Source organism: Natator depressus, chromosome 4 (genome assembly GCF_965152275.1).
Source record: "Natator depressus isolate rNatDep1 chromosome 4, rNatDep2.hap1, whole genome shotgun sequence".
Lineage (NCBI taxonomy): Eukaryota > Metazoa > Chordata > Testudines > Cheloniidae > Natator > Natator depressus.
The window spans coordinates 69,085,249-69,113,176 of NC_134237.1; the positions used below are offsets into that span (position 1 = coordinate 69,085,249).

General features: G+C 41.1%; 1 protein-coding gene across 5 annotated transcripts in view; it reads left to right on the top strand.

The window, feature by feature from the left end:
* PALLD (palladin, cytoskeletal associated protein) overlaps positions 1 to 27,928 on the top strand; it is a 346,573-nt gene that overhangs the window by 309,350 nt on the left and 9,295 nt on the right. For all 5 annotated transcript variants that reach the window (XM_074951119.1, XM_074951117.1, XM_074951118.1 and 2 more), the window contains 3 exons: positions 12,857 to 13,006; positions 24,425 to 24,519; positions 27,174 to 27,306. In XM_074951119.1, coding sequence (XP_074807220.1) covers positions 12,857 to 13,006; positions 24,425 to 24,519; positions 27,174 to 27,306 — 378 coding nt within the window. The remainder of the gene's footprint in view (positions 1 to 12,856; positions 13,007 to 24,424; positions 24,520 to 27,173; positions 27,307 to 27,928) is intronic.

Here is a 27,928-nt window from a genome sequence, read left to right on the forward strand (position 1 = left end):
ACCATACCTTCCAGTGAAGCCTTGTCAAAGGAAACTGTCATTGACTGGGCAAAGATTTTTTAGAGGAGTTTACTCCACAGCCCACATGCCAAGCATCACTGTTTTCTTTTAGATTTTTAAAGTTCAAAAAATAACAATATAGCATCTCCTGGTGTGGTGCACAGCGCTCAGGATGGGTTTCCTTTGAGAAAATGTTAAATCTCTGTTGATACTAGGTAATTAGTGTGGAAGAAAATGTTCTGTTTAGTAGACTGTGCTTAGTAATTTTAATGATTAACCAGTAATCTACCGACCTATTTAGGTAACTGGAAAACAAAAGCAGCACTGGTTCCTTGTTGGCTTCATTCATAAAGCAAGTACCTTCATAATTGTCCTGCTGGGCAGGGGAAGATGGGAGGAAAGCAGTAATGTGTGGCAGGTTGTCACAGTGTCCCCTTGTGGCTAGATACTGTTTTTCATTTAGATTATTCCATTGAAGCCCAGCCTTCACAGCAGCGAAGGCCACATTGGTAAGTTGCCAGAAATGCAAGGGCGCTACATAATTTACATAATAAATGTATTTAGGATTTTAGTTTGAGGAAAATATACATTTTAAAAATGTGTTTATAGAGTGCTGTTAGCATATAGTGTTACACAAAATTATAGAAAGACCAAATGTGTTTGGAGTGTTGCCAGGGAAGGACTAGTTGGGAAAACTGGTGCAGCTTCCCTGGAAGTTCAGCTTTATTGTTCAGCTGAAAGTTCAGCTTCTTGATGTTCAGCTTTATTTCTGAGCTTTATTTTTCAACAGTTTGAGTCTGTTACGCAATGTTGTGGTCCCTTTGATCCTTTCAGAGTCCAAATAGAAGAAATATCGGTTGACAAACATAAGTACTTCCAAAGAGACTTTTACAAATAGCAGCCCTCTTTATATAACCTACGAAAGCTTTCCTGGCCTGCTGCTCCTGAAACCCTCTGATCTGTTCATTTTATCTAGAACACTCCTGTGTTTCCTACTTTTCACCTATTCTTACTGGTAGTCTGCTTCTCTAGAAAGAGATTGAAATGAGTAGCCACATATTGTGTATCACAGACCTAATACCTTTCCATCTCTAATCGTTAATGTAATCCTAAAGAATGTATCTTGGTGGTTTTTAAGTGCAGTCCACACTGGATTTCCATGTTATAGTTAACTGTAGTCGTCATCGTCATCATCATGGCAAATACCAAAGGACCCGGCCTCCTTGCAGTAACCAGATAAACATAGTGACATAATTAAATGGATATAATTAAGTGTCGGATTCAACACCCTATTGAAAAATTTAGTAGAAGGTTTTATCTCTGAGCTCTTGATTCAGGCTGTGAGACTGTGGACTCAGGAAGATAGAGAATAAGCATACATTTTTCTTCACAACCATCATAGTTAAATAATAGGGTGTGATTTCCAAAAACACTTTGCTCCCATTGAAGTCAATTAAGCCAACATTGAGCACTGCTGAAATCTCACTTAATTAAAAAATAAAATAAAAGCTTAAATTCTTAGGAAACTGAGGGTATGTTACTGGATCTCGAGAACCAACTCAGCAGGCTGTGGATTACATACCCCAAACTTCTTTTTCCAATTTTTATTTTTGTATTCTCTCTCTCTGAAACTCAAATTTAATTCCACCCCATGTACTTGATGCTGCTGCACTTTTTAATAACGTAGATTGACTTTAGAATGGCTGAATCATAAAAAGTTTTATGGTTATTTATGTTGAAGAAAATAATCCCATAGCCTTTTCAGTCTGTGTACTATTTTCTCTTGTACTTTGTTCTCAGCCTCCCAAGTCCAAATGTGGGACAAAGCTGAAACAATCTTAGAATTGGCCTTCCTCAGCCTAATTTTTCTGGTCAATACTTGTGTATGTACAGAATGAGAAACACAGTGATGCAAACAAGTGGGCAGTATTGCACACAGAAGAGATCAAAGAGGGAGTTTTTAATTAACCACAGGTAGTATTTAAAAAATTCAGTTTCCTAAACTAAAATGTACAAAGCTCAATGTGGTATTGGCTAGTCCATTAAGGAGCCAGGACTAACTTCAGGCCTGATCCAATTCTTATTGACTTTGATGGGTGCTGATTAAGATGGGAAGACAAATCAGGACAGAAAAGTTTCCAACTACATTAGATCACTGTAGTTGGGTGTGTGGTCTGATGGAGAAGTGTGCTTTCTGCCCAAGGCTTATGAATCAGTTTGGGTGGACCATAGTGAACTATGGTCAATCCCTATATTTGGAGAGCATTCAATTGGCTGTTCCCTAAAAACACTGGATTCGAAATTAGTGCATTGTTTGACGTATGTTGTGATAGAGATATTATGCTCCATTTCTCCATTATATTAAAAATATATAAATTGAAAGTGGTCTGTCATCCTCATTGCTGGGGCTATGACCTTTATTCAGTTTGCTTGGAGATGCTTCATGTGTGATTTGCTCAGTTGCTAGGGGTGGAATCATTTCCACTGCTGTTGGGTAACTTGTCAACTGGCCTTCTCTGGAATTACCAGAACATGTTCTTTCCCTTATCTGCTTAAGTATGCCAAGGTGGCAATTCTGAAATGGTTGAGACAGCTCCTATACTGCCATGTCCGGATGCTGGAAATGTTGACACTGGCAAATGAAAGCCTGGAAATTATTCACTCAACTTGAATCACCTTTTCCCCAAATAGTCTGTGAAAGAATAGATTTGGGAGGAACTGTGGTGTGTCTAAAATCTGGCATTCATTACAAGGGATCTTTGTAAGTAGGCTTATTGGTTTGATTTTTCTTTTTTCTGAACATGCTATGTAAGTTGAATACTGATGTGCAAATCCTGTCTTTAGATATGTTTCTAAAAAATGAATTTCCTTTGGTTATAACTCTCATGATAGTTGTTTTCTGGTTAAAGTGGGAATCAATGTGTGTGAGAGAGGAAATGTGCTTTTTGAGGGATATTTGTCTTTATGATTATGATAATTCCATACAGAGAGAAATTCACTTCAAAATAGGGGTTAAGTGAGACTTGAGTGGTGCACAGACCTTGCACTGGCCTCTCTGCACAGGGGTGGATGTCATTCACAATGATTTAAAAATAGCTGAATATATGGTACAGGGTCGAAAATCACTACTGTTTTTTTTTTAATACATTCACTTACAGTTTTTGAAAAATCTATTAAAAATATACAGTATCTAAATGTAAGGTCAATGACTACATGGGATAATAGTACCTTTTATTACAAGGTATCATACAAGGAAAATATTTTACCATATGGGTGGCCTTTGTTTCCAGTAGAAATAGTGATGGTACCATTACTTAACAACCCACAACAGACAAGGGTTACATTAAAAATTCACTCAGAATACAAAGCCATAAATGGGAACTTTTTTACTACCTGGTGGAAGTGAGTATTAAGCAATCAGTGTATCAAGTTCGGACAACAGGTACAGTTAATATGTGTCTCTGCTTAATAATTCTTGGCATGTTTCCTGATTCTCTGATGAGAGAAGTGTGTTACAAAATAATTACCACTTAATGCAAGCCCAACTAATGTCAAGTAACATTATGAAACATGTGAAGCATGCAAGTTAAAACTCATTTTTGCAGCTATGTCGTTGTTCAGAACCATTAGCATATGTTTATAAATGATCAAATATCTTTTGTCTCCAGTAAAAGCTCTGTCAGCAAATGAGAAAACATTACCAAAGCTGTTAACACCATAGATTTTCTGCAAGCATGCTGACAGACAAAATGGGAAACTAGTATAACCAGCTATTGAGGAAATGAAATCATTTATAGTGACATGTAATGCCTGTCAATACAAGAACCAGACATGGTAACTATTTTTTAGAGGAAATTTCCACTCATTTCTCCTAGTCTATTGTATTTCAGTGAAATTTAAAAGTGTCCTTAATTTACTCCCTCAAATGAATGAATTATTGGCTTTGAAGAGTTGGCAAGTATGAAGAACCTGGACGATTGTAATCTAACTGGAATCTTGCTCTGCTTTGTCGCTTGACTGTTGCTGGAAAACTTCCGAACACATTTTTCTCACTAAATCACTGAGTTCTCACTACAGAAATAACACTCTGGACAACCTTGCTTGCCTTATGCTAATAATCCCATTGGTTTCATGACTAGGGGAAGAAAAAATTCACTCTATATGTACTGTACTGCAAAAAAAGAAATCCATATTCATTTATTGTTCTAACACATCAGCCCATGTATAGTAAGTCGACATAGCCCTTTTCCCTTCATCTCATAGGCAATTATAACACTGTGAAGACATATATTTTCTTCTAAGTGGGAAAGTTCTTTGAATGGAAATACAGGCTGTCGGGCAGGACCTAGAGAGAAACAATGAGAGAGAAAGAGAGTTCACCAGAGGTTCAGGTTTGAACACAAATCACCCTCTCCTGATAGGGTTTTGTTGCAGGGTTCTGGTTAAACCCAGATTGACACCAGTTTGGTAAGTCTGTAGCTGCATTCCATTCATGCACTTATACAAGCAGTAAACTCAAAAGAAGCCATATGGGGTAGGTCTTCTATTCTCCCTAGAGCTTCCTGTCCTGGCTTTTGGTCAGCACAGCCTTCTTAACTTCCCTGTGTATGGTATGTGCATAGGCTAATCTGCTCCTGATTTGCTTCCAGCCATTAGTGCGTCCCTCAGATCCTTCTGATCCTCAGCTGGGAATTAACCCACAAAGTCCTTGGTTTGGGTTGCTGGAGCTGCCTCCCCAGGACATCAGTGGGACTGGGTGTGGGAAGACTTTGAGGCTCCCTCCAGGGGATGTCAAAATATACTGTAGTCCTTGTACTCACTGTTGCAGCCTGTCAGGCATAGAAAGAAAATGGAGAAAGTCAAAGCAGATAAGATGGGTGGTTTTAGACTTACTTTGCCCTCAACTCTTTTCTACAGACATTAAGGTAAGGCAGAGCAGAGGGAGAACTTCCCCTCCCTTCTTGTCTGGCTGATGAAGTGAGGACTGCCCAGCCATGAGAGGAGCTTCTTCCTGGAGCTCCCAGTTTTTCCCACCAGTCAGAGGAGCATCTAATGGCAGAAATATGGCCCCAGACACAAGTTCTCTATTCACCTCCTCTACAAAGGAAGGTATTTCTCCAGGCTAGTTCCAGAGGAAGGAACTTGCCCCAGCAGCTCCCTATTCCCCTGAGGAGGGAGAGGAAGGAAACAAATAAATCGTATGTTTGACATAAAATCTCTTTTTACATTATATATTTCAGGGTAGAGATCCAGGCCCTCTCCTTTTTTGTTTTTGAATCAGTACAGATTCGCCATCCTAGCAGACACTGGAGAGTGTCTTTTTACTTTGCTTGCTGCTGGCTCCTTTGGCGGGGGGGGGGGAGAAGAACCCCTGTCAAATGCATTTCTTTTCTTGACCCCATTCTCTTCTCTTTGCTGCCTTTTATCACCACAAAATGATGCAACACCTCATTCCTGATAATATGGAGACATGTAATGGCAGCCATCAAAATTAATGAGCTTCCCCTCCTATCTTGATCTACTTTATCCACTGCACCTCTGTGTAAGTCCACAATTCCTTTACTTGTACATCTTTTTATGACGGAGGTTTACATAATGGAGCTTCTTATTTCCTTGGATTCAACTGCACAGACCCCTAATGGTAAGTCTGCTAATTGCATCTGATTGTAATGTTTATGCAAATGGATACCCCTGCTCTCTTTTGGCATCTACTGTTTTTACCAGTTGCTCCTGGTCTGTTATGGGTAAGGCTACGATTTAGTCATGGGTAGTTTTAGTACAAGTCATGGACAGGTTATGGGCAATAAACAAAATTCACAGCCCATGGCCTCTCCATGACTTGTACTAAAAATACCAGTGATTAAATCTTGGAGGGGGGGGCACTGATGGGGGGATGCCTGGGGCTAGCAGCACCAGTTGCCGGGGGCCAGGGACCATTGCCCAGGCTGCTGGAGCAGCAGCTGGTGTGGCTGTCCCCAGGGCCTCTCTAGAAATGGCTGGTGTGGCTGTGCCGGGGACCACCTGAGCAGCTGGCCCTGGAGCCAGCTGCTTGGGCAGCCCTGGGGTCAGCCAAACTTGCCCCTGAAGAAGTCATGGAGGTCACAGAAAGTGGCAGAATCCGTGACTTCCATAACCGCCATGAGACACAGAGCCCTAGTTATGGGTAATTGAAATGTAGTGGTGAGTGGCATTTTGTGATAAAACTAGGCCAGATACAGGGGCCAGCAATTTTCAGAAATAAATGCCTTAAGTTAAGCTCCTAAAGCCATATTTAGGCACCTAAGTTAAGTGACCTCTTTTTCAGAAATGTTCAGCATTCATTAACTTCAGCAGAAGCTGCTGAGCAGTCAGCATTTTTGAAAAAGAGGCCATATATTTAGAAGCCTAAATACAGGCTTAGGAGTCTAACTTTACGCATCTTGGGTAAAATGTTCAAAAGCACCAAAGGCCCAGATCCTCAAAGGATCCTTAGACCCAGATCTTCAAAGGTTTTTAGGCAATTAATCAATGGGAGTTAGGTGCCTAAACACCTTTGAAGATCTGGGTCTAAGTGACTAAAGCACTTTAGAAAATTTTATACTTTGGTCACAATTTCAAAATCTCCTTTTTTGCTTGTGCTGGAGGCTTTTAAAAACTGGCTTTATGGAATGTATACAAAAATGAACATTACAGTAATGTTTTTTTCTGGTTACAGCTGTCTTGAACTCTTGTCCTATACTTAAGGCCCTACCAAATTCACAGTCCATTTTGGTCAATTTCACAGTCATGGGATTTTAAAAATGGTAAATTTCATGATTTCAGCTTTTTAAATCTGAAATTTCAGTGTTGTAATTATGGGGATCTTGACCCAAAAAGGAGTTGGGGGAGGGGGGTGGCAATACCACTACCCTTACTTTTGCGCTGCTGCTGGTGGCAGCTGTGCCTGCAGTGCTGGGCTCCTGACCAGCAGCCGCCGCTCTCCAGCTGCCCAGCTCTGCAGGTATAGAATCATAGAATATCAGGGTTGGAAGGGACCCCAGAAGGTCATCTAGTCCAACCCCCTGCTCGAAGCAGGACCAATTCCCAGTTAAATCATCCCAGCCAGGGCTTTGTCAAGCCTGACCTTAAAAACCTCTAAGGAAGGAGATTCTACCACCTCCCTAGGTAACGCATTCCAGTGTTTCACCACCCTCTTAGTGAAAATTTTTTTCCTAATATCCAATCTAAACCTCCCCCATTGCAACTTGAGACCATTACTCCTCGTTCTGTCATCTGCTACCATTGAGAACAGTCTAGAGCCATCCTCTTTGGAACCCCCTTTCAGGTAGTTCAAAGCAGCTATCAAATCCCCCCTCATTCTTCTCTTCTGCAGACTAAACAATCCCAGCTCCCTCAGCCTCTCTTCATAAGTCATGTGCTCTAGACCCCTAATCATTTTTGTTGCCCTTCGCTGGACTCTCTCCAATTTATCCACATCCTTCTTGTAGTGTGGGGCCCAAAACTGGACACAGTACTCCAGATGAGGCCTCACCAGTGTCGAATAGAGGGGAACGATCACATCCCTCGATCTGCTGGCTGTGCCCCTACTTATACATCCCAAAATGCCATTGGCCTTCTTGGCAACAAGGGCACACTGTTGACTCATATCCAGCTTCTCGTCCACTGTCACCCCTAGGTCCTTTTCCGCAGAACTGCTGCCTAGCCATTCGGTCCCTAGTCTGTAGCGGTGCATTGGATTCTTCCATCCTAAGTGCAGGACCCTGCACTTATCCTTATTGAACCTCATCAGATTTCTTTTGGCCCAATCCTCCAATTTGTCTAGGTCCTTCTGTATCCTATCCCTCCCCTCCAGCGTATCTACCACTCCTCCCAGTTTAGTATCATCTGCAAATTTGCTGAGAGTGCAATCCACACCATCCTCCAGATCATTTATGAAGATATTGAACAAAACCGGCCCCAGGACCGACCCCTGGGGCACTCCACTTGACACCGGCTGCCAACTAGACATGGAGCCATTTATCACTACCCGTTGAGCCCGACAATCTAGCCAGCTTTCTACCCACCTTATAGTGCATTCATCTAGCCCATACTTCCTTAACTTGCTGACAAGAATACTGTGGGAGACCGTGTCAAAAGCTTTGCTAAAGTCAAGAAACAATACATCCACTGCTTTCCCTTCATCCACAGAACCAGTAATCTCATCATAAAAGGCGATTAGATTAGTCAGGCATGACCTTCCCTTGGTGAATCCATGCTGACTGTTCCTGATCACTTTCCTCTCATGTAAGTGCTTCAGGATTGATTCTTTGAGGACCTGCTCCATGATTTTTCCAGGGACTGAGGTGAGGCTGACTGGCCTGTAGTTCCCAGGATCCTCCTTCTTCCCTTTTTTAAAGATTGGCACTACATTAGCCTTTTTCCAGTCATCCGGGACTTCCCCCGTTCGCCACGAGTTTTCAAAGATAATGGCCAAGGGCTCTGCAATCACAGCCGCCAATTCCTTCAGCACTCTCGGATGTAACTCGTCCGGCCCCATGGACTTGTGCACGTCCAGCTTTTCTAAATAGTCCCTAACCACCTCTATCTCCACAGAGGGCTGGCCATCTCTTCCCCATTCTGTGATGCCCAGCGCAGCAGTCTGGGAGCTGACCTTGTTAGTGAAAACAGAGGCAAAAAAAGCATTGAGTACATTAGCTTTTTCCACATCCTCTGTCACTAGGTTGCCTCCCTCATTCAGTAAGGGGCCCACACTTTCCTTGGCTTTCTTCTTGTTGCCAACATACCTGAAGAAACCCTTCTTGTTACTCTTGACATCTCTTGCTAGCTGCAGCTCCAGGTGCGATTTGGCCCTCCTGATATCTTTCCTACATGCCCGAGCAATATTTTTATACTCTTCCCTGGTCATATGTCCAACCTTCCACTTCTTGTAAGCTTCTTTTTTATGTTTAAGATCCGCTAGGATTTCACCATTAAGCCAAGCTGGTCGCTTGCCATGTTTACTATTCTTTCGACTCATCGGGATGGTTTGTCCCTGTAACCTCAACAGGGATTCCTTGAAATACAGCCAGCTCTCCTGGACTCCCTTCCCCTTCATGATAGTCCCCCAGGGGATCCTACCCATCCGTTCCCTGAGGGAGTCGAAGTCTGCTTTCCTGAAGTCCAGGGTCCGTATCCTGCTGCTTACCTTTCTTCCCTGCGTCAGGATCCTGAACTCAACCAACTCATGGTCACTGCCTCCCAGATTCCCATCTACTTTTGCTTCCCCCACTAATTCTACCCGGTTTGTGAGCAGCAGGTCAAGAAAAGCGCCCCCCCTAGTTGGCTCCCCTAGCACTTGCGCCAGGAAATTGTCCCCTACGCTTTCCAAAAACTTCCTGGATTGTCTATGCACCGCTGTATTGCTCTCCCAGCAGATATCAGGAAAATTAAAGTCACCCATGAGAATCAGGGCATGCGATCTAGTAGCTTCCGTGAGTTGCCGGAAGAAAGCCTCATCCACCTCATCCCCCTGGTCCGGTGGTCTATAGCAGACTCCCACCACTACATCACTCTTGTTGCACACACTTCTAAACTTAATCCAGAGACACTCAGGTTTTTCCACAGTTTCGTACCGGAGCTCTGAGCAGTCATACTGCTCCCTTACATACAGTGCTACTCCCCCACCTTTTCTGCCCTGCCTGTCCTTCCTGAACAGTTTATAACCATCCATGACTGTACTCCAGTCATGTGAGTTATCCCACCAAGTCTCTGTTATTCCAATCACGTCATAGTTCCTTGACATCACCAGGACCTCCAGTTCTCCCTGCTTGTTTCCAAGGCTTTGTGCATTTGTATATAAGCACTTGAGATAACCTGTTGATCGCCCCTCATTCCCAGTATGAGGCAGGAGCCCTCCCCTCACAGACATTCCTGCCTGTGCTTCCTCCCGGTATCCCGCTTTCCCACTTACCTCAGGGCTTTGGTCTCCTTCCCCCGGTGAACCTAGTTTAAAGCCCTCCTCACTAGGTTAGCCAGCCTGCTGGCAATGATGCTCTTCCCTCTCTTCGTAAGATGGAGCCCGTCTCTGCCCAGCACTCCTCCTTCATGGAACACCATCCCATGGTCAAAGAATCCAAAGCCTTCTCTCCGACACCACCTGCGTAGCCATTCGTTGACTTCCACGATTCGACGGTCCCTACCCAGGCCTTTTCCTTCCACGGGGAGGATGGACGAGAACACCACTTGCGCCTCCAACTCCTTTATCCTTCTTCCCAGAGCCACGTAGTCCGCAGTGATCCGCTCAAGGTCATTCTTGGCAGTATCATTGGTGCCCACGTGGAGAAGCAGGAAGGGGTAGCGATCCGAGGGCTTGATGAGTCTCGGCAGTCTCTCCGTCACATCGCGAATCTTAGCCCCTGGCAAACAGCAGACTTCTCGGTTTTCCCGGTCAGGGCGGCAGATAGATGACTCAGTCCCCCGGAGGAGAGAGTCCCCGACCACCACCACCCGCCTTCTCCTCTTGGGAGTGGTGGTCGTGGAACCCCCAACCTCAGGACATCGCATCTCATGCCTTCCAACCAGCAGCAGTGCAGAAGTAAGGATGGCAGGGTATGGTATTGCCAGCCTAACTTCTACACTGCTGCCTGCAAAACTGCGCTCTCAGTCAGCAGCTGCTGCTCTCTGGCTGCCCAGCTCTGAAGGCAACACAGAAGTAAGGGTGGTAATACCGCAACCCCCCTGCAACTCCCTTTTGGGTCAGGACCCCCAGTTTGAGAAACGCTGGTCTCCCCTGTGAAATCTGTATCGTATACGGTAAAAGCACACACAAGACCAGTTTTCAGTGTCCATGACATGTTTTTCATGGCCATGACTTTGGTAGGGCCCTCCTTATGCTACGCTACAACCAGGTCTTGCATATTAGCCTGAGAATAAAATATATAACTACTTAAAACCCTACAGAAAGGTCCTCTCTTATTTAATAGAGAAGTTAACCATTCTGTAGAACTTTAACCCATTATATAGTTGGGATGTAGTTCTCTAAAGTTCTATACTTTGATTTAAAATGTTGGTATTTCCTATGAAATTTTTAGAGTATTTAGAGTATATAAACCTATTAAATGTTGATAATACCCTATTATTGTTTAAATATTATTGTCAGTCCTACACTTATAGTAAGGTGGGATGTATCTGTCTCTTCAGGGAATGATTAAGCATGTTATTCAACAATTAAAATTTAAAGAGAAAAGTTGTTACATTACATATTGAACTGGGGAGTGAGAGTTGGAGTACCATGCCTCTTCATGGTTATTTGGTTCAGATTAGTCAGTGTAAGGGTATGATGAGCCTCGGGAGGCAATCCAGGCCAGTGAGAGGTTGTGTCACCACTTGCTCTGAAACCTAGATGTCTTACAGTGCTTTGCTGCTATATCTTCTAGCCTGGAACATTCACAATGAGCCTACAGACATGCAGGTTGCACTCTGAAATAACTGTGCTAGACAGCTGTGGTTCAGCAGCCCTGAACGCAGCAGCCTATCTACATCCCCACTCTGCCTTCCAGCAGCCTTGGTTACTACTTGCAGCGTGACCCCAAGACACGCTAATTCCCAGACTTTCCTAAAACTGTGTGCACTGCAATGTCCATCCCTCTTCTGGACAGTTCAGAGAAATAATAATGTCCGTTTGTTCCTTTAAAGAGACACAAGCACATAACATAGCCTATTAACTTAACTGGGGTAAATACACACCGTTCCCTTTAAACACAGCACTGAGTTGGTTTATAGTAAAAAATAAAACAAATTTATTAACAATAGGGCATAGGTTATGTGATGCCAACTAAAGGAATAACGTTAGAAAGGGTTACAAGCAAATAATACAGTAATATTTTATACTATCAGTTGATTCAATTGCTTATCACTTGAGGTTCAGACCCACCTGTCTTGATAGACCAGTAAACCTTTGAAATGGATTCTTCTGAGGATTACCCCTCAAAGTAAAGTTTATTCAACCTGTGAAGAAGATGACATGGAGTCTGATGATGAAGGAAGCTCCGTGCTCTTTCGTCCCCCTGCTGTCTTGATGGTCCTGTTTACTGCTTGTATGTAAATACGGACCTTCATTGTCTTTTCCTGAAGATTGGGCTGGTCAGACAATCAAATTTATATTTCTTTGTCTAAGGCAGACCTGTCCACCAACTCCCCCTGACAAGCCTGGTTTCATCACATATTAGTCATAATTCTAGCATGTATCTATAACTCTTAAACCCCATCATGTACATACATCATCCAAGAACGTTAATGATCAGTGAGTTATTAACTTTCAAATGATACCTCACAAGGCATGTTTTGTACAAAGATTATTACAGAAGTGTGTGGGATGTGATTATGGAGTGCTTACAGTCACAAATGGGCATCTAGTAAAAGTGTGACTTATCAAGTATAATTATCACTTGTTTTTATACTGACTCATCAGCATAATCATTCCTGTAACCATCATGGTTTTTTTCCACTAGGAAAAAAAGCATTAATATTCTTAAATTATTTTTCCAACTTCAGATTTAAATAAAATACAGAAAACTTATTTGATCTGGAACATTTCTATAAGTGCTCAATAATTGTCACTTGCTTTTTGGAAACCGAATACTACCCTCCAATCTAACTTCCCTGTGTGGATGTTTGTGCTTTCCCTTCTGAAGATTAGAATTCTGTAACAGAAACATTTATTACATCCAGTTCATGGATTCAGGACCCAGCCCAGTTCTTTACTCCTTTTAGAAAGAGGTTTTCTTTCTATCAACACTAGTGAGGTTTTCAACAGTTGAGAGTTGCTACCACTGTTAAATGAGAAATGATGACAACACCCACCCACTTCTGATCGTCCACCCTTTGTTTTCTGCTACAGATTTATTGGTTCAAAGATGGGAAGCAAATCTCTAAAAGGAGTGACCACTACAGAATTCAAAGAGAACCGGATGGGACCTGCTCTCTCCACACTGCAGCCTCCACCCTGGATGACGATGGGAATTACACTATCATGGCTGCCAACCCTCAGGTAAATGGAAGTTTGGCTGCAGAATAAGCATGCTTCTGTAAACTCTCTCCTCTGACAGTTGTGCAATTTAATTAGAGATGAAGTCATCTTAAAGTATGTAATACTTAGACTTCATCAGCAGGGTGGGACCACTGTGCCTCTACGCTTAGGAAAAAATGCTATGGAATGGTTATTTTCTTTGTTTTTCATTGTCATTTCTTTGCCTTCAGCTGACACTGTCTAAATGTCTTGACAGAGCATGCCTTAAGTAAATATTATGCAAGGTAAAATAGGCAAGGGTCCCAGCAGAAGTAACTGAACACAGCTAAGCTGTTGGTTACACTTCCGCTGATAGCACTTACTGACACGGTTAGTCCCGCTGAAACCAATGGGACTATGTGTGCTTCTATGAGTGGGACTGTGTGTGGGACTATGAGTAAGGCTTTTAGATTCAGGGCCTAAAACTACATTACAATAATAAGGCTGAAATGCAATCCAACAAAAGCCAAGGATTATAGCATGTAGTATGTGTAATGTGGCAGGCTGATGTGTAGGAAACATCGTATGGTCTTCCCTGTATGTTCTTCTGAAACTCACAACATGATCTTGCTTTATAATCTGAGTGATTCTTTACATATGCAGTAGCTAATGAACTAGAGCTGTGGTGCATAACAGAAACCTATTATCACACACATTGAAAAAGTAACACAGTGGACATAATGCCTGAAGTCACAGGCTAAGAACACTGGAAGTCATTTTTTCAACCCTCTTTTTCCTAGTTTAGCAAGCTGAAGGCAACACTGCTTGAATTCAAGTCATGAGAGACCAAAGCATTACCATAGCTTAGAGAAATAATGAATAAATGTATTCTGCAGCACCGAGAACCTTGCCAAGATCAAACTCACAAATACTTACCCTGTAAAATAACAAACTTTATCATTAAGACACAACTTAATCTAAACAGGAGTGTTGTGCTCTGTTATGCACGTTGCTAGGCTACTTAGCATGACACTTCCATTTTTGCATAGCTTTTTAGCTGTCAATACCTCCTCAAGTTGCTACATATATACAAATGGTAGCTTTAAGATAGACCTTGATACCACAAATTGTATTGGATAAAACTCTCAAATGTAAATGTTATTTCCACATTATATAAATAGTTCCAAAAGTCCCTGGATAATCTTTACAAGCTGGACACTTCCTTCATACAGAAAGCACTGTACAACAACTAAGTAATACACCTACCTATTTGTGTGATAAATAATGCAAACTGATAGCAGATTTGTTTGGAATAAAAAAATAAACCACCACACTCCACTGCACCAAGGTAGAAACTTCATCTTGAGAACGCTTAGGTTCAATATTGAGGCCTGATCCAAAACCCAAGCAAGTCAATTGAAAGAGTCCCATTAACTTAGGATTTTTTTGGATCAGTCCCTAGATGAGATTTACAAGTTTATTTAGTACCTACTTTTGTTTCTCTGAATATCACCAAGAGGCTGCTGACCAATCTGATGACAGAGATGTGACCCAGACAATCATCACTGACAACTGATGGCATTTAACAGTGCTACTTTTTTAATACAGTAAAAAGTTCTGCTTTATTCCCTGTTTTGGAGTCTGAGAAAACAGCTATGTGAACTAATGAGAAAATCTTATGCTCATGTTTGCTTGACTTTGGACAAGAACCAGAAGCATCCTCCTCCGGATCCCCTGGATCAAAACTTGGAAGTTTATGTTATTATGCTATATAGAAAAAAACATTTGAATGGTTCACCCAGCCCTTTATGTTCTTTCTTCATAATGTAATTCCCAAGTAAATATAATTATGTCTCCCAGCATTAGTTTATTTCTACTATGCATTTAGCAGTTCAGTGGAGGCAAAGAGCAGCAGTGGATTAATGCACGAGCCTTTCACACCAGAAGACTTAGATTCCAGGCTGGTTAAGTCATCATACATGGAAATAAGTTTGGTTTGTCCTCCTAATGCTAATGGAAATCTGTCCGCATCTCAAAGCTACCACAAACATAGGCAAAATTAGCAGCTTCTTTCCAGGAAAAGCATAGTACATGAATATGTATTAAAGCACTGTACAGAGGGTGGGGTCTCAAAACAGGATTCTAGTGGATTGGCAGAATTGTGTTAGTACAGGTTACACAGTGCTGCTGCACTTTGCTAGACTCTGGCCAGTACTATTAGCCCCTCATTTTATGTGCACCAAACTAATCTAAAAATAAAAGGCAATGAAGCTAATCCTCAAATGATGTAGATGTAGTTAAACTGATATAAAGGAGCTATGCCAGCTGAGGATCTGGACTGATACTGTGAAATTTACACATGTAGGATTTACCAGCTTATCTTGGAAGAAGAAAAAGTAAATACTCAATTCTTGAGTGTGTGTGTGTGTATATGTATATGTGTATAATATAATATAATACACACACACACACACACGGTAGTTAATGTAGTATAAGCATCTACATTATTGTCAGGGTTCCCTCCCCACTTTAAACTCTAGGGTACAGATGTGGGGACTCGCATGAAAGACCCCCAAGCTTATTTCTACCAGCTTCAGTTAAAAACTTCCCCAAGGCACAAATTCTTCCTGGTCCTTGGACGGTATCGCTGCCACCACCAAGTGAGTTAGACAAATATTTAGGAAACGGACCACTTGGAGTTCCTATTTCCCCAAAATATCCCCCCAAGTCCCTTCACCCCTTTCCTGGGGAGGCTTGAGTGTAAAAAAGGTGACCAGACCCTTGGGATTTTAGGACACTAAAACCCCGATCAGATTCTTAAAAACAGAACTTTATAATAAAGAAAAAAAAGTAAAAGAAGCACCTCTGTAAAATCAGGATAGAAGGTAATTTTACAGGGTAATAAGATTTAAAACACAGAGGATTTCCCACTAGGCAAAACTTTAAAGTTACAAAAAACAGGAATAAACCTTCCTCTTAGCATAGGGAAAATTCACAAGCTAAAACAAAATATACTCTAACGCATTTCCTTGCTATTACTTACTATTTCTGTAATTTTAGATGTATCATTCAGTAGGAGCTGGATTACTTGCTTGGTCTCTCTCTTTGTCTTGGAGAGAACAACAAAGAGCACAAACAAAAAACCTCCCCCTCCCCGCCCCCCAGATTTGAAAGTATTTTCTTTCCCCATTGGTCCTTCTAGTCAGGTGCCAACTATGTTAATGGAACTGATTAACCCTTTACAGGTAAAGGAGCGATTTTATGCTATCCTTAGCTGTATGTTTATGACAACTATAGAAACCTGAAATCTGGGATTTATAATCTGGCAACAGACTGGGTTCACTGTAAAGCCTGGAATAGAGCATCTTAACCGAGGTGCAAACTTTGTTTTGCAAATTCTCCAATAACTCAGTTTTGTGTGTTTTATCCCATTCAACATTGCTTTACACATATTGGTAACCTCCCAATGGCTAGCCTCCTACCAATGCCAGTAAGTGTGGGTGTGGGTCCTTACCGTCTCACACCTTCCTGTTTTTCTTCCTCCTTTTACTGCGTCTCTCTCCTTCACTCTTTTGTAATGTGGAGTAGCAATCTGGTGCGCCCTCACTATCTGACTGGCCATCCCCAACCCTTCCCCTGCTGCTACCATCTTCCCTCCATTTTCTAGGCCATCTTCGCCTAAATAATGCCTCACCCATGGTTTCTTCACTTCCCAGTTCCATAAACTGTCCAGTTCCCTAACCCTCCTGTTAGCATTTTCCATTCTAGATTCTTTCCAGTCCTTTACATTTCCTTTTCTGGATACCCTCTTGCATCTACATCCCAGTAAATTTAGCTAGAAATGAGTTAATTCACAAGCAAAAAGTTAATGTATAGGGGCGCCTAAAATAGAGGCCTGCTGGTTCCAGATGTTTTTTATAGTCTTATAACTCATTTTCACAGGCCATGTGCAGTAACTTATTGTAACACAGGTATTTGTCTGGTGGACTAAATGGGTCAGAGGACTGGGGATACAGAGACTTTCACCTCTAGCTCTCCAGTTCTAATCTCTGCAGTAATCAAAAGTTCATTACCCTTTCAAAGCTATTTAGTGACTGATGTGAAATTTTGTTAGGGGAGTCCATCCAGTTCCTAGTGAGTGGCTGCCCACATCGTGGTTGGCACCTTTTATTACCAGTGTTACTAGAGACATGAGTATGGAGTCCAAAGTTCAGGTACATCTGCAAACTGATGCAGGGATGCTTGGCACTACTGCTGCCCATGTGGTAGTTATTCAATAGATAAAGATAACTTCACTCTTTAGGGCACCTAATCCATGATTTTTCAGGAGCATTAAAGTTGCGCTAATATATTTTTTAAAATAATGCTTTCTGTGATATAAATATGATCCAAAATAGCACTGATGTGCGTAGCATTTGTTTTATGAAGTTAATAACATATTTCAAAAGCTTTTACATCAGTTTCAGATATGTAACACACTTTTAAAAAAACCCTGCCTCAAATAGAAAACAATTACCTTCTACAAATACTCTGTTCTCATTTCTTGAGCAAATACAACCTATGAAACTGAAAATAACTACAAAACAGTTTTGTTGTTATCATTACACCACAAAACACTAACAGCTGATAACTAACAGTTAAAACAAATTCTCTGTCCTTACCATCTTCTGTGGTGTCGTCTTCTCAAAACAATATGCACAAAGGATATAGTGTGAGCCTGAACTATCACTTGATTGTCTATCACCTTCATGAAATTTGTTAGTCTCTAAGTACCCACAAGTACTCCTTTTCTTTTTGATTGTCTTTGTCAGCTGCTCAGTATATTATGTATTGTACATGCTCCACTTACCTTAGAGCAGGTAGAAAATTGACATCAAAATTTTTCTTTAATAAAAAGATGACTTTTAAAAAGAAATTATTCCCCCTCACCCCAAAAAATAGGTTTTTTCAGAATATTTTGATTTTTCAACAAATCAGGTCTAAATGAACATTTTCATTTAGTTTTGATTTGAATCTACTTTTGTTTGTTATTTGTTTTCCCCCTTTGTCCTATTTTCCACTGAAAAACAATAGGGAAGAGAAAGAGGAGGGGGGAAACTGAAAGAATTAAAAATTCTCAGTTTGAGTTATTTTGTTGAAAATTTCCATGGGCAAATTATGAATGAAACAATTTTTTCTGTTCAAAATGTTTCATAGAAAATATTTAGAGTTTTTCAAGGAGCGCTAATTTAGAATACAGCCAAAAAGTGCAAACACTGCAATACTAGAAAAATAGAAATTACTTTTAAAATACAGATTCGTCTTGTGCAATAAAACTGAGAAGGATCTGATACAACTCAACCACTCAACCACATATGTAACTCACACCTGAACCATGGGAGGAACCAAAATCTAATATCTAAACATGGCCAAATTTTTATGGACTCAAAGGCCAGAAGGAACTATTATGATCTGGTCTGACCTGCATAATATTGATTTGATGTGACTGCATTTGAAATCTAGACTCTGTAGCTCAGTCCCATATGCTAATGAAAGCCATTCATTTAAAATTAATACACAGTGCAAAATCGTTGTTTTGCAAATTTGCTTCTAAAGATAACGCTGTGCATGCTGACTTCATTGTGGCCTTTGTAATGGAGCCTTCTGAACATAGGAATTCACTGCTTGTTTGGATTAAATCAAACGTTCTAATAAAATGTAAGCTTTTTTGCCAGGTATTTCAGGCACTCAAGAAGACAAAACAAGTTCTACAGTTATTACATAGCCAGATGTTTACCAACAGGTCAAAACAAGAAAAATTAGCAGTGAGCTTGCTGTGTATATAACACAAATGAAATTGCAATCACAAGAATGGAGCTGGTTTGCATTAGTAACATTGCACTTTGTGTTTTATTACTGTGCATAGTGTAAGGCAGAATCTTTTGTCTGTGGTTATGACAGGAAAAAAACATGCTTATATCATAAGAACGGCCATACTGGGTCAGACCAAAGGTCCATCTAGCCCAGTATTCTGTCTTCTGACAGGTTTCAGAGTAGTAGCCGTGTTAGTCTGTATCAGAAGAACGAGGAGTACTTGTGGCACCTTAGAGACTAACAAATTTATCTGGGTATATGCTTTCATGGGCTAAAGCCCACTTCATCAGATGCATGCAGTGGAAAATACAGTAGGAAGATTTTATATATATATATATATATATATATATACACACACACACACACACAGAGAGAACAACAGTGGCCAATGCCAGGTGCCCCAGAGGGAATGAACACAACAGGTAATCATCAAGTGATCCACCTCCTGTCCCCCATTCCCAGCTTCTGGCAAACAGAGGCTAGGGACACCATCCCTGCCCATCCTGGCTAATAGCCATTGATGGACCTATCCTCCATGAACTTCTCTAGTTCTTTTTGGAATCCTGTTATAGTCTTGGCCTTCACAACATCCTCTGGCAAGGAGTTCCACAGGTTGACTGTGTGTTGTGTGAAGAAATACTTCCTTTTGTTTTAAACTTCCTGCCTATTAATTTTATTTGGTGACTCCTAGTTCTTGTGTTATGAGGAGTAAATAACACTTCCTTATTTACTTTCTCCACACCATTAATGATTTTATAGACCTCTGTCATATCCGCCCTTAGTTGTCTATTTTCCAAGCTGAGAAGTCCCAGTCTTATTAATCTCTCCTCATATGGCAGCCATTCCATACCCCTAATCATTTTTGTTGCCCTTTTCTGAACCTTTTCCAATTCCAATATATCTTTTTTGAGATGGGGCTACCACATCTGCATGCAATATTCAAGATGTGGGCATACCATGGATTTATATAGAGGCAATATGATATTTTCTGTTTTATTATCTATCCCTTTCTTAATGATTCGCAACATTCTGTTCACTTTTTTGACTGCTGCTGTACATTGAGTGGATGTTTTCAGAGAACTACCCACAATGACTCCAAGATCTCTTTCTTGAGTGGTAACAGCTAATTTAGACCCCATCATTTTATATGTATAGTTGGGATTATGTCTTCCAGTGTGCATTACTTTGCATTTATCAACATGGAATTTCATCTGCCATCTTGTTGCCCAGTCACCCAGTTTTGTGAGATCTTTTTGTAGCTCTTTGCAGTCAGCTTGGGACTTAACTATCTTGAGTCGTTTTGTATCATCTGCAAATTTTGCCACCTCACACTGTTTACCCCTTTCTCCAGATCATTTATGAATATGTTGAATAGGACTGGTCCCAGTACAGACCCCTGGGGGACTCACTATTTACCTCTCTCCATTATGAAAACTGACCATTTATTCCTACCCATTAAGTCCTATCTTTTAACCAGTTACTGATCCATGAGAGGACCTTCTCTCATATCCCATGACAGCTTACTTTGCTAAAGAGCTTTTGGTGGGTGACCTTGTCAAAGGCTTTCTGAAAATCATCTAAGTACACTATATCCACTGGATCCCCCCTGTCCACATGCATGTTGATCCACTCAAAGAATTCTAGTAGCTTGATGAAGCATGATTTCCCTTTACAAAAACCATGTTGACTCTTCCCCAACAAATTATGTTCATCTATGTGTCTGACAATTTTGTTCTTTACTATAGTTTCAACCAGTTTGCCTGGTACTGAAGTCAGGCTTCTGGACCTGTAATTGCTGGGATCACCTCTCCAGCCCTTTTTAAAAATTGGCATCACATTAGCTAACCTCCAGTCATTTGGTACAGAAGCTGATTTAAATGATTTAAATGATAGGTTACCTAGGGGTGACAGTGGACGAGAAGCTGGATATGAGTCAACAGTGTGCCCTTGTTGCCAAGAAGGCCAATGGCATTTTGGGATGTATAAGTAGGGGCATAGCCAGCAGATCGAGGGACGTGATCGTTCCCCTCTATTCGACATTGGTGAGGCCTCATCTGGAGTACTGTGTCCAGTTTTGGGCCCCGCACTACAAGAAGGATGTGGATAAATTGGAGAGAGTCCAGCGAAGGGCAACAAAAATGATTAGGGGTCTGGAACACATGACTTATGAGGAGAGGCTGAGGGAACTGGGATTGTTTAGTCTGCAGAAGAGAAGAATGAGGGGGGATTTGATAGCTGCTTTCAACTACCTGAGAGGTGGTTCCAAAGAGGATGGTTCTAGACTATTCTCAGTGGTAGAAGAGGACAGGACAAGGAGTAATGGTCTCAAGTTGCAGTGGGGGAGGTTTAGGTTGGATATTAGGAAAAACTTTTTCACTAGGAGGATGGTGAAACACTGGAATGCGTTACCTAGGGAGGTGGTAGAATCTCCTTCCTTAGAAGTTTTTAAGGTCAGGCTTGACAAAGCCCTGGCTGGGATGATTTAATTGGGGACTGGTCCTGCTTTCAGCAGGGGGTTGGACTAGATGACCTTCTGGGGTCCCTTCCAACCCTGATATTCTATGATTCTATGTTACAGACTATAGTTAGTAGTTCTGCAATTTCACATTTGAGTTCTGTCAGAACTCTTGGGTGAATACCATCTGGTCCTGGTGACTTCTTATCATGGTCGCAGGGCTAGCTGCACCTCTGTCCCCTTTCTGGTCGCTGGACTGAATGCTGCCTTTTCTGGACTGAATTCTGCAATTCTCCCGCTCTTATACTGGCTCCTGGTCTACAGTGCCATTCTTATCCAGCAGGTCCAACAGGGCTCATGTGCCTGCAGTTCTTCCCTTTGGGAGTCTGTGACCAGTAGTGTATATAGTGATCAGACAGCTTTCTTAAAACAAAAGCATTGTTTATTTTGGTAATAGGAATAAAGCACCAGAAAAAGGATTTTTTTTAAATTGTCTACACATATGTCTGTGACCTAAACATTTACCATCCCCTGATGGAAGCCTCGACAGGTCTAACTTGCTCAGACAGCTCCAGTGGGGTCCTGTGTCTCAGTCTGCTTCTCCCAAACAACTACAGCCCCTCTCTGGAGATGGGGTTCTTTTTAAACTGCTATAGTTCTTTTGTTCTTCTGTGTTCCCGGGCTTTGACCCATCTTGTCAAAACAAGTCCTGTAGGCTCAGCAGGAGATCAAACGAGTACTCGGAGCCAGTGATTCTGGTATTGTCCCTTAAAAACTCTCAAGTGTTTGCTGAAAGGCTGGCTGTGACAGAGTGCTAGGTATGAAACCCTGAGTCAGCACTCTGTTCACAGCAGCTTCAATCAGGCATAGCAGATTGGAGCTGATGAGGCAGACCTGTGCCTAATTTGTGGGTGCGGCAGGGCAGTAAGGCTAATTAAGTCATTAGCCAGAGCCCACAAATAGGCACAAGAAGGAAGTGAAAAGGGAAAAAAGCAGGCAGTGAGAGGGAGATTGCTCTCTCCCTGCTTGTAAAGGCATTAGGTATGCTTTGAAGGTAGTGGGACTCAATTATAAATAAACTGCACAAGGTGTTGGACCAGCAACACCTGTCTACGTGGTTCGTAGACAGAGACAGAAGCAGGACCAAGGAGGCCCTGGTACAGTCGCTTCTCTTGAGGTGGTGTTCTCTTTCCTGCCATTTTTCCAGATAGACTCCTGTTGAGTTAAACCAAAGTCCTACAAAAACACCCCAATAACTAGACCAACATTCTCTATTCATAAATTATCACAGGGCATCTCCAAATCTGTCTCAGCTCATACAGCTATTAGAAATGTAAAAGGAACATCACACACTTTTTACATCATAATGGATGCTATGTACCATGTTTATTGCACAGGAAAGCTATTGGAATAGCCCCGAAATGTCCAATGCCCTGATTTCTACCACTCCATGTGGGTGTCCACAACAGCAGTGTCCTGAGAAAAAGTCCAGGAAGGAGGGGGTCTAGGCCTTAGAAGCCCCAAAGCAGGACCTATCCCTCCTAAAATATATTAAATCCTGCCCTTCTGTCTGGAAGAACTTGAGGTTTCTCCCCTTGCCGCTACTCCTTTGTAACCTGCAGTTCTACAGACATTTCAGAGGGAAAGGAGTAAGTTACATCTTACCGTTATCGCCTAATTTATTGCCTTAGTGATAGTCTGATCCTTATCCTGGCCAGATGCCGGTATCTGCTGGAACATGAGCAGTCTCTTGTTTGGCAGTTGGGAACATTCATGTTTATCCACTGGACCAAACAAATATATTTATGTGAGGTCTATGAGAAATTTCAGCAATTTCTGTTAACTTGGATAAACAGATACTTAGTGCTTAGGGGTCTTGTTGAAGATGATAGACACTGGTGGAGAATTGGCTTTTAATACAATCAACAAAAAAGCACTTGAAATGCACAAATATGTATTCTATTTTTTAGTGAACTAAAATCTTTCAAAAACTTAGAAGCTTTGAAATGCTGTTTTCATCCCCTCTACGGCTGAGAGCCCAAACGACTACTTACCTCTGTTTAGCAAAGCTGAATGGACGCTCCAAAACTCAGATTTCCCACTGTGCTGTGAAATGTGCAGACAACTGTCCAGAAATACATGTTTTTTACTGGTACCAATCTTTCTCTCAGAGATGTTGCTTCATGAGTACTGGAAATCAAATGCCTTGTGTGGTACATTTTGTAAAGCAGCACGTATACATGTTATCTATCAGTAATAACTGTATTTCAAGGTGACTGCTTTTTCCCCCCCTGCTTTCTGATTTTATGCAATACAACTTCTTTTCTGAATGTGAAGACATCAGTGGTGCAAACAAAACAATGACTGAGCTGCCACAAGCTCTGCATATAAAGTTTGTTAGGTATATTTTGGGTGTGACTTATAGCCGGCGGAGGAGCAGCTGGATAATTTTACTACTGGATAACTAAGAATCAATGTGAATGTTATGCTGATGTTAAGAACAGTCAGCAGCATTACTAAATGGTCCATCCGCGAGAGCAGAGTCAGCAGCTGGACCATTTAACAGCATAAAGGAAAATGGCAATATGTCTAACTACTTTATTCTAAAGGCAATAGGTATCTCACTGCTATCTGTACTAGCTGTGTTCCAGATAGTGCAGAATTTTCCCCCTTTTGAAAGGGTAACCTTGTAGGATACAATAAAGTAGACCTCATAACTTTTTATTGATGATTTTTTGTAACCACAGTATGCATTCGATGAAGTGAGCTGTAGCTCACGAAAGCTCATGCTCAAATAAATTGGTTAGTCTCTAAGGTGCCACAAGTCCTCCTTTTCTTTTTGCGAATACAGACTAACACGGCTGTTACTCTGAGAATTGCTTCAGTTTGTTCACAGTTGGATTGCTAGCTGTAAAAATAGGGAAAGTATTGATGGCAGTTGAGATGTTAACTAATTCTGATGGGAACTCCCTTCTTGTGGAAGAAAAGATTTTGAAAGCAGGGCATCCGTAAAAGTTGGCACCAACAAGTGAACTTCAGGCTCTGGGCATTTATTAATATGTTTGTTTAGTGTTTTGGGGAAAATCTATTCTGTTAAAATTGTTTATTTTTAATAAAATAATTTGTTTTTTTCACCTCAATGTTTGTAACAGGGCAGAATAAGCTGTACTGGAAGGCTGATGGTTCAGGCTGTCAATCAGAGAGGACGGAGTCCTCGAACACCCCCCAACCAGCCTCATATCAGAAGGTACTATAGATGTTTTCTTTACACATTCATCACTGCAGCTGCTAACCTAATCTTCTCTTGTATCCAAAAATCCCTATAATTCTTGGCACCATCAGATGTACAACAGGCAACTTATCTTAGTTTTTTAACCCTTGACCTCCCTCCCTTCCTTGTTAGTCATGTTCACCTGCTGCATCTTGTCCCAGGCCTGGTCTACACCTAAAACTTAGGTCAACCTAGCTACATCATTCAAGGGGTATGAAAAATTTCATGCCCTATGCAATGTAGTTAGGTCACCCTAACCACCACAGTACATGCAGCTAGGTCTATGAGAGAATTCTTCCATTGACCTAGCTGCTGCCTCTTGGTTAACCAAGTAGAGGATCCCAATTCAAGTGTCTGCTGTGGTGCATCTATTTGTTCTGTTCATTGATTATGCCCACTGCAGTATCTTGCCATCAGCTGCCAATTACAACACAGAGTATAGATATGACAGCACTAATTACTACATTCAGGATGAAATTAATGGATTTTGTTGCTCACAAGAACAGTTAGCAACTGAGGAAGTATATATGGTACAAATACTGCATGGAAAAAAGAGCCCTGCTAAATATTAAATTAGATACTAGAAAATCCTGGTAAAACTGTGGTCAGTTGTTTATGAGGATGATTCTCAGATCCCCCACCCTATTTCTCCACTTTATTTCCTCCTTTCTCAGAATTCATGTTAACCTAATCCTTATTTCTGGACAAGGAGGCCTGGGATGCATTTCTCTCTGGATCTCATAAGCCTCAGTCCTGAGCTGGCCAAAAGGCGGTAAATCAAGTGTTGAAAAGCACTTCTCACCCACCCTCACCTAGTGCTATGCAAACTGCCTCCATACAGTTCCAGGCCCAGGGATAACAAGGAGATGATCTCAAGGCCTAAATTCAAACCCTTTCCACAGCAGTGTGTTGCACATTCATTAGGCCACTAAGCCCCCAAAAGCTAGTTGTATGTTCATTTTTCATAGTAAATGTAGTGGAGAAGCTATTCCAGGACTGCACAGCCACTGATTCATCGTAGGTTGATATTCAATATCCCTTGTTGCACTGAATCAGCACCTTTGCAATTCAAAGCCTCTTATTAATCTGTGACTGGAAGAGCTGCCACGAGGAATTGTGGGTCAGAGCTGCAAGGAGCCTGCAGGTCACTAACTTCTAGAGAAGACAGTGTAAAAGCCCTTTGGAGGGGCGGGGGGCAGAAGGGAAAAACGAAGATGAGTGAGAGGGAAAGAAAAGAGGAAAAGAAGAAACAGAGAACGCTAAGCAACAGAGATCAGTCTGGCTATGTTCTTTAAAAGAGCTCTTTGGTTTTTGAGCCTGTCCAAAAATATTTGTATTTCTCCAAGACAAAAAGAAATGGACACAGATATGAAGGTTGATATGCAAAATAAACTTCTAGTACATGCTAACTGAAGTCAGAATTTCACTTTTAGAGCCATGCAAATATTATTGGCCAAATGAATCTTCAGTTACAGTAAGCAGTCCCAGTTTGTTGCACTAGGGTGTCACTGTGGGCAGAGTTTGGCCATAGAAGAAATGAATTCATTGGAGCTGCATGACTTTAGCAGAGGACAGAAATTGGCCATAAATCTCATTTTAATTACATATTTAATGTAATATTTTAAGTAAAACAGGACTTTACAGAGATTGCAGAAATAACATTTTGCTAAATAAGTTACTTATATAATGGAAATATTGTTACTTTCAATTGAAAAGGAACTGGTTAGCCACAGACAAGGGTACAATAAATTAATTGGCAAGAACTGCTCATCACAGAAATGACAGAAAACTGTATTTCAGGTGGAGGAAATCTGCTGATTGGTCATATTTTCTGCATTTTTCTTCTCATGTTCTTTTATTTTTACTAAGAACAGTTTAATGTCACAAGATCTTTTGTTCTTTGGTATGTGTTGCTTAAGAGCTAAATTCTCATTCTTCTGACACCACAACTGAGTTGCTTTGGAAATGAGTATAAATATCAGAAACAGATAACTGTTTAGTGAAGAATAATCCTCCAGAGCAGATGAACAAAATTTAAGTCACATTAATGTAAATGTCTTTACCTAGTAACGAATAAGAGAAGATAATAATGGAAAATCTAATGTGGAACCTAATGTATTTGTGACTTGTGATAGTCTTTAGCTTCTACTATTTTCTTAAAGGTAAATGTAATTATTGACAGTACAAATTTTCTGTCTTAATCTGTAATAGAGAGGGCTTCAGATGTACAAAAGCAGAGTTGTGGCTGTAGATATAAAGTATTGCCAAAATTCTTGTACATTTTCTTTCACTACAGAATAAATGAAAACTAAAAAATATTACTATGTATATAAACAAACTACCATGTTAGGTAAGTCATTCATTGTGAATGAGATAATTTTCTACTTCATGTCTTTGCTACAAAATGTAGACAATCAAATTAATAAATAGAGAGAGAGAGTCATATTTAGTTGATTTCTGAGACAAATTCTGCTCTGTTATGCTGGTGTAAATATGGAATTATTACAATGGGATCCAGTGGAATTAATCTAGATTTATACCAGTCTCACATCTGCATTTGGCTCTTCAGCTTCATCAAAAAACACGGGGAAATGCCTAATAAACAAATTTATTTCATATATTATTTTAAGACCTCGATCTCGATCAAGGGACAGTGGCGATGAAAATGAACCAATTCAGGAACGATTCTTCCGACCTCATTTCCTGCAGGCTCCTGGAGACCTGATTGTTCAAGAAGGAAAACTCTGCAGAATGGACTGCAAGGCGAGTATTAAATTTGTTTTAATTAGTGTTTGTGTTGAACTAGAGAGGGAACTCTGTTCAAATTCAGCTGTATCCTGTAATACTCATGCACCTCAGATTTCAGTGGGAATTCTAGGTACACAAAGGAGGCAGAATTAAACCCAGGATGCAGACTTGGCCTTTAGCAAAGTCTCCAACTGGGGCCCACCCTTGTGATGGGGGAGGAGGGGGCTAAGATGTAAAGAAGAATCTCTGTATTTCTTTTCTTAGAATAAAGCCAGCTTGAAAGTTTTTAAGTGATGCCTTAACAAAATTTCAGACGTGTGAGTTTGTATTATTGATTTATCCAAAAGGTGAAGGTGAATCACAGCATTTCCTACAGCCCCATAGCTGGCCTTTGAGGTCCATGAAAACCATGACTAAACGTACCTCAGTTTATTGGAAGGAATGCAAGTCAGTTAGTGACTACAGGGTAATGCCACCTTGCTGTACTCATGGCACAAGCTCTTTCCTGCAACAAAATCCACTCCTATGATGAGCAGCCATTGAGCCCTGTGGTGACAGGGAGGGGCAGTTCACTAGTAGGAATAATCTTTTTTTTCCTTATTAGTTTTACACAAGAAGTCAGTAAGCACAGCTCTGA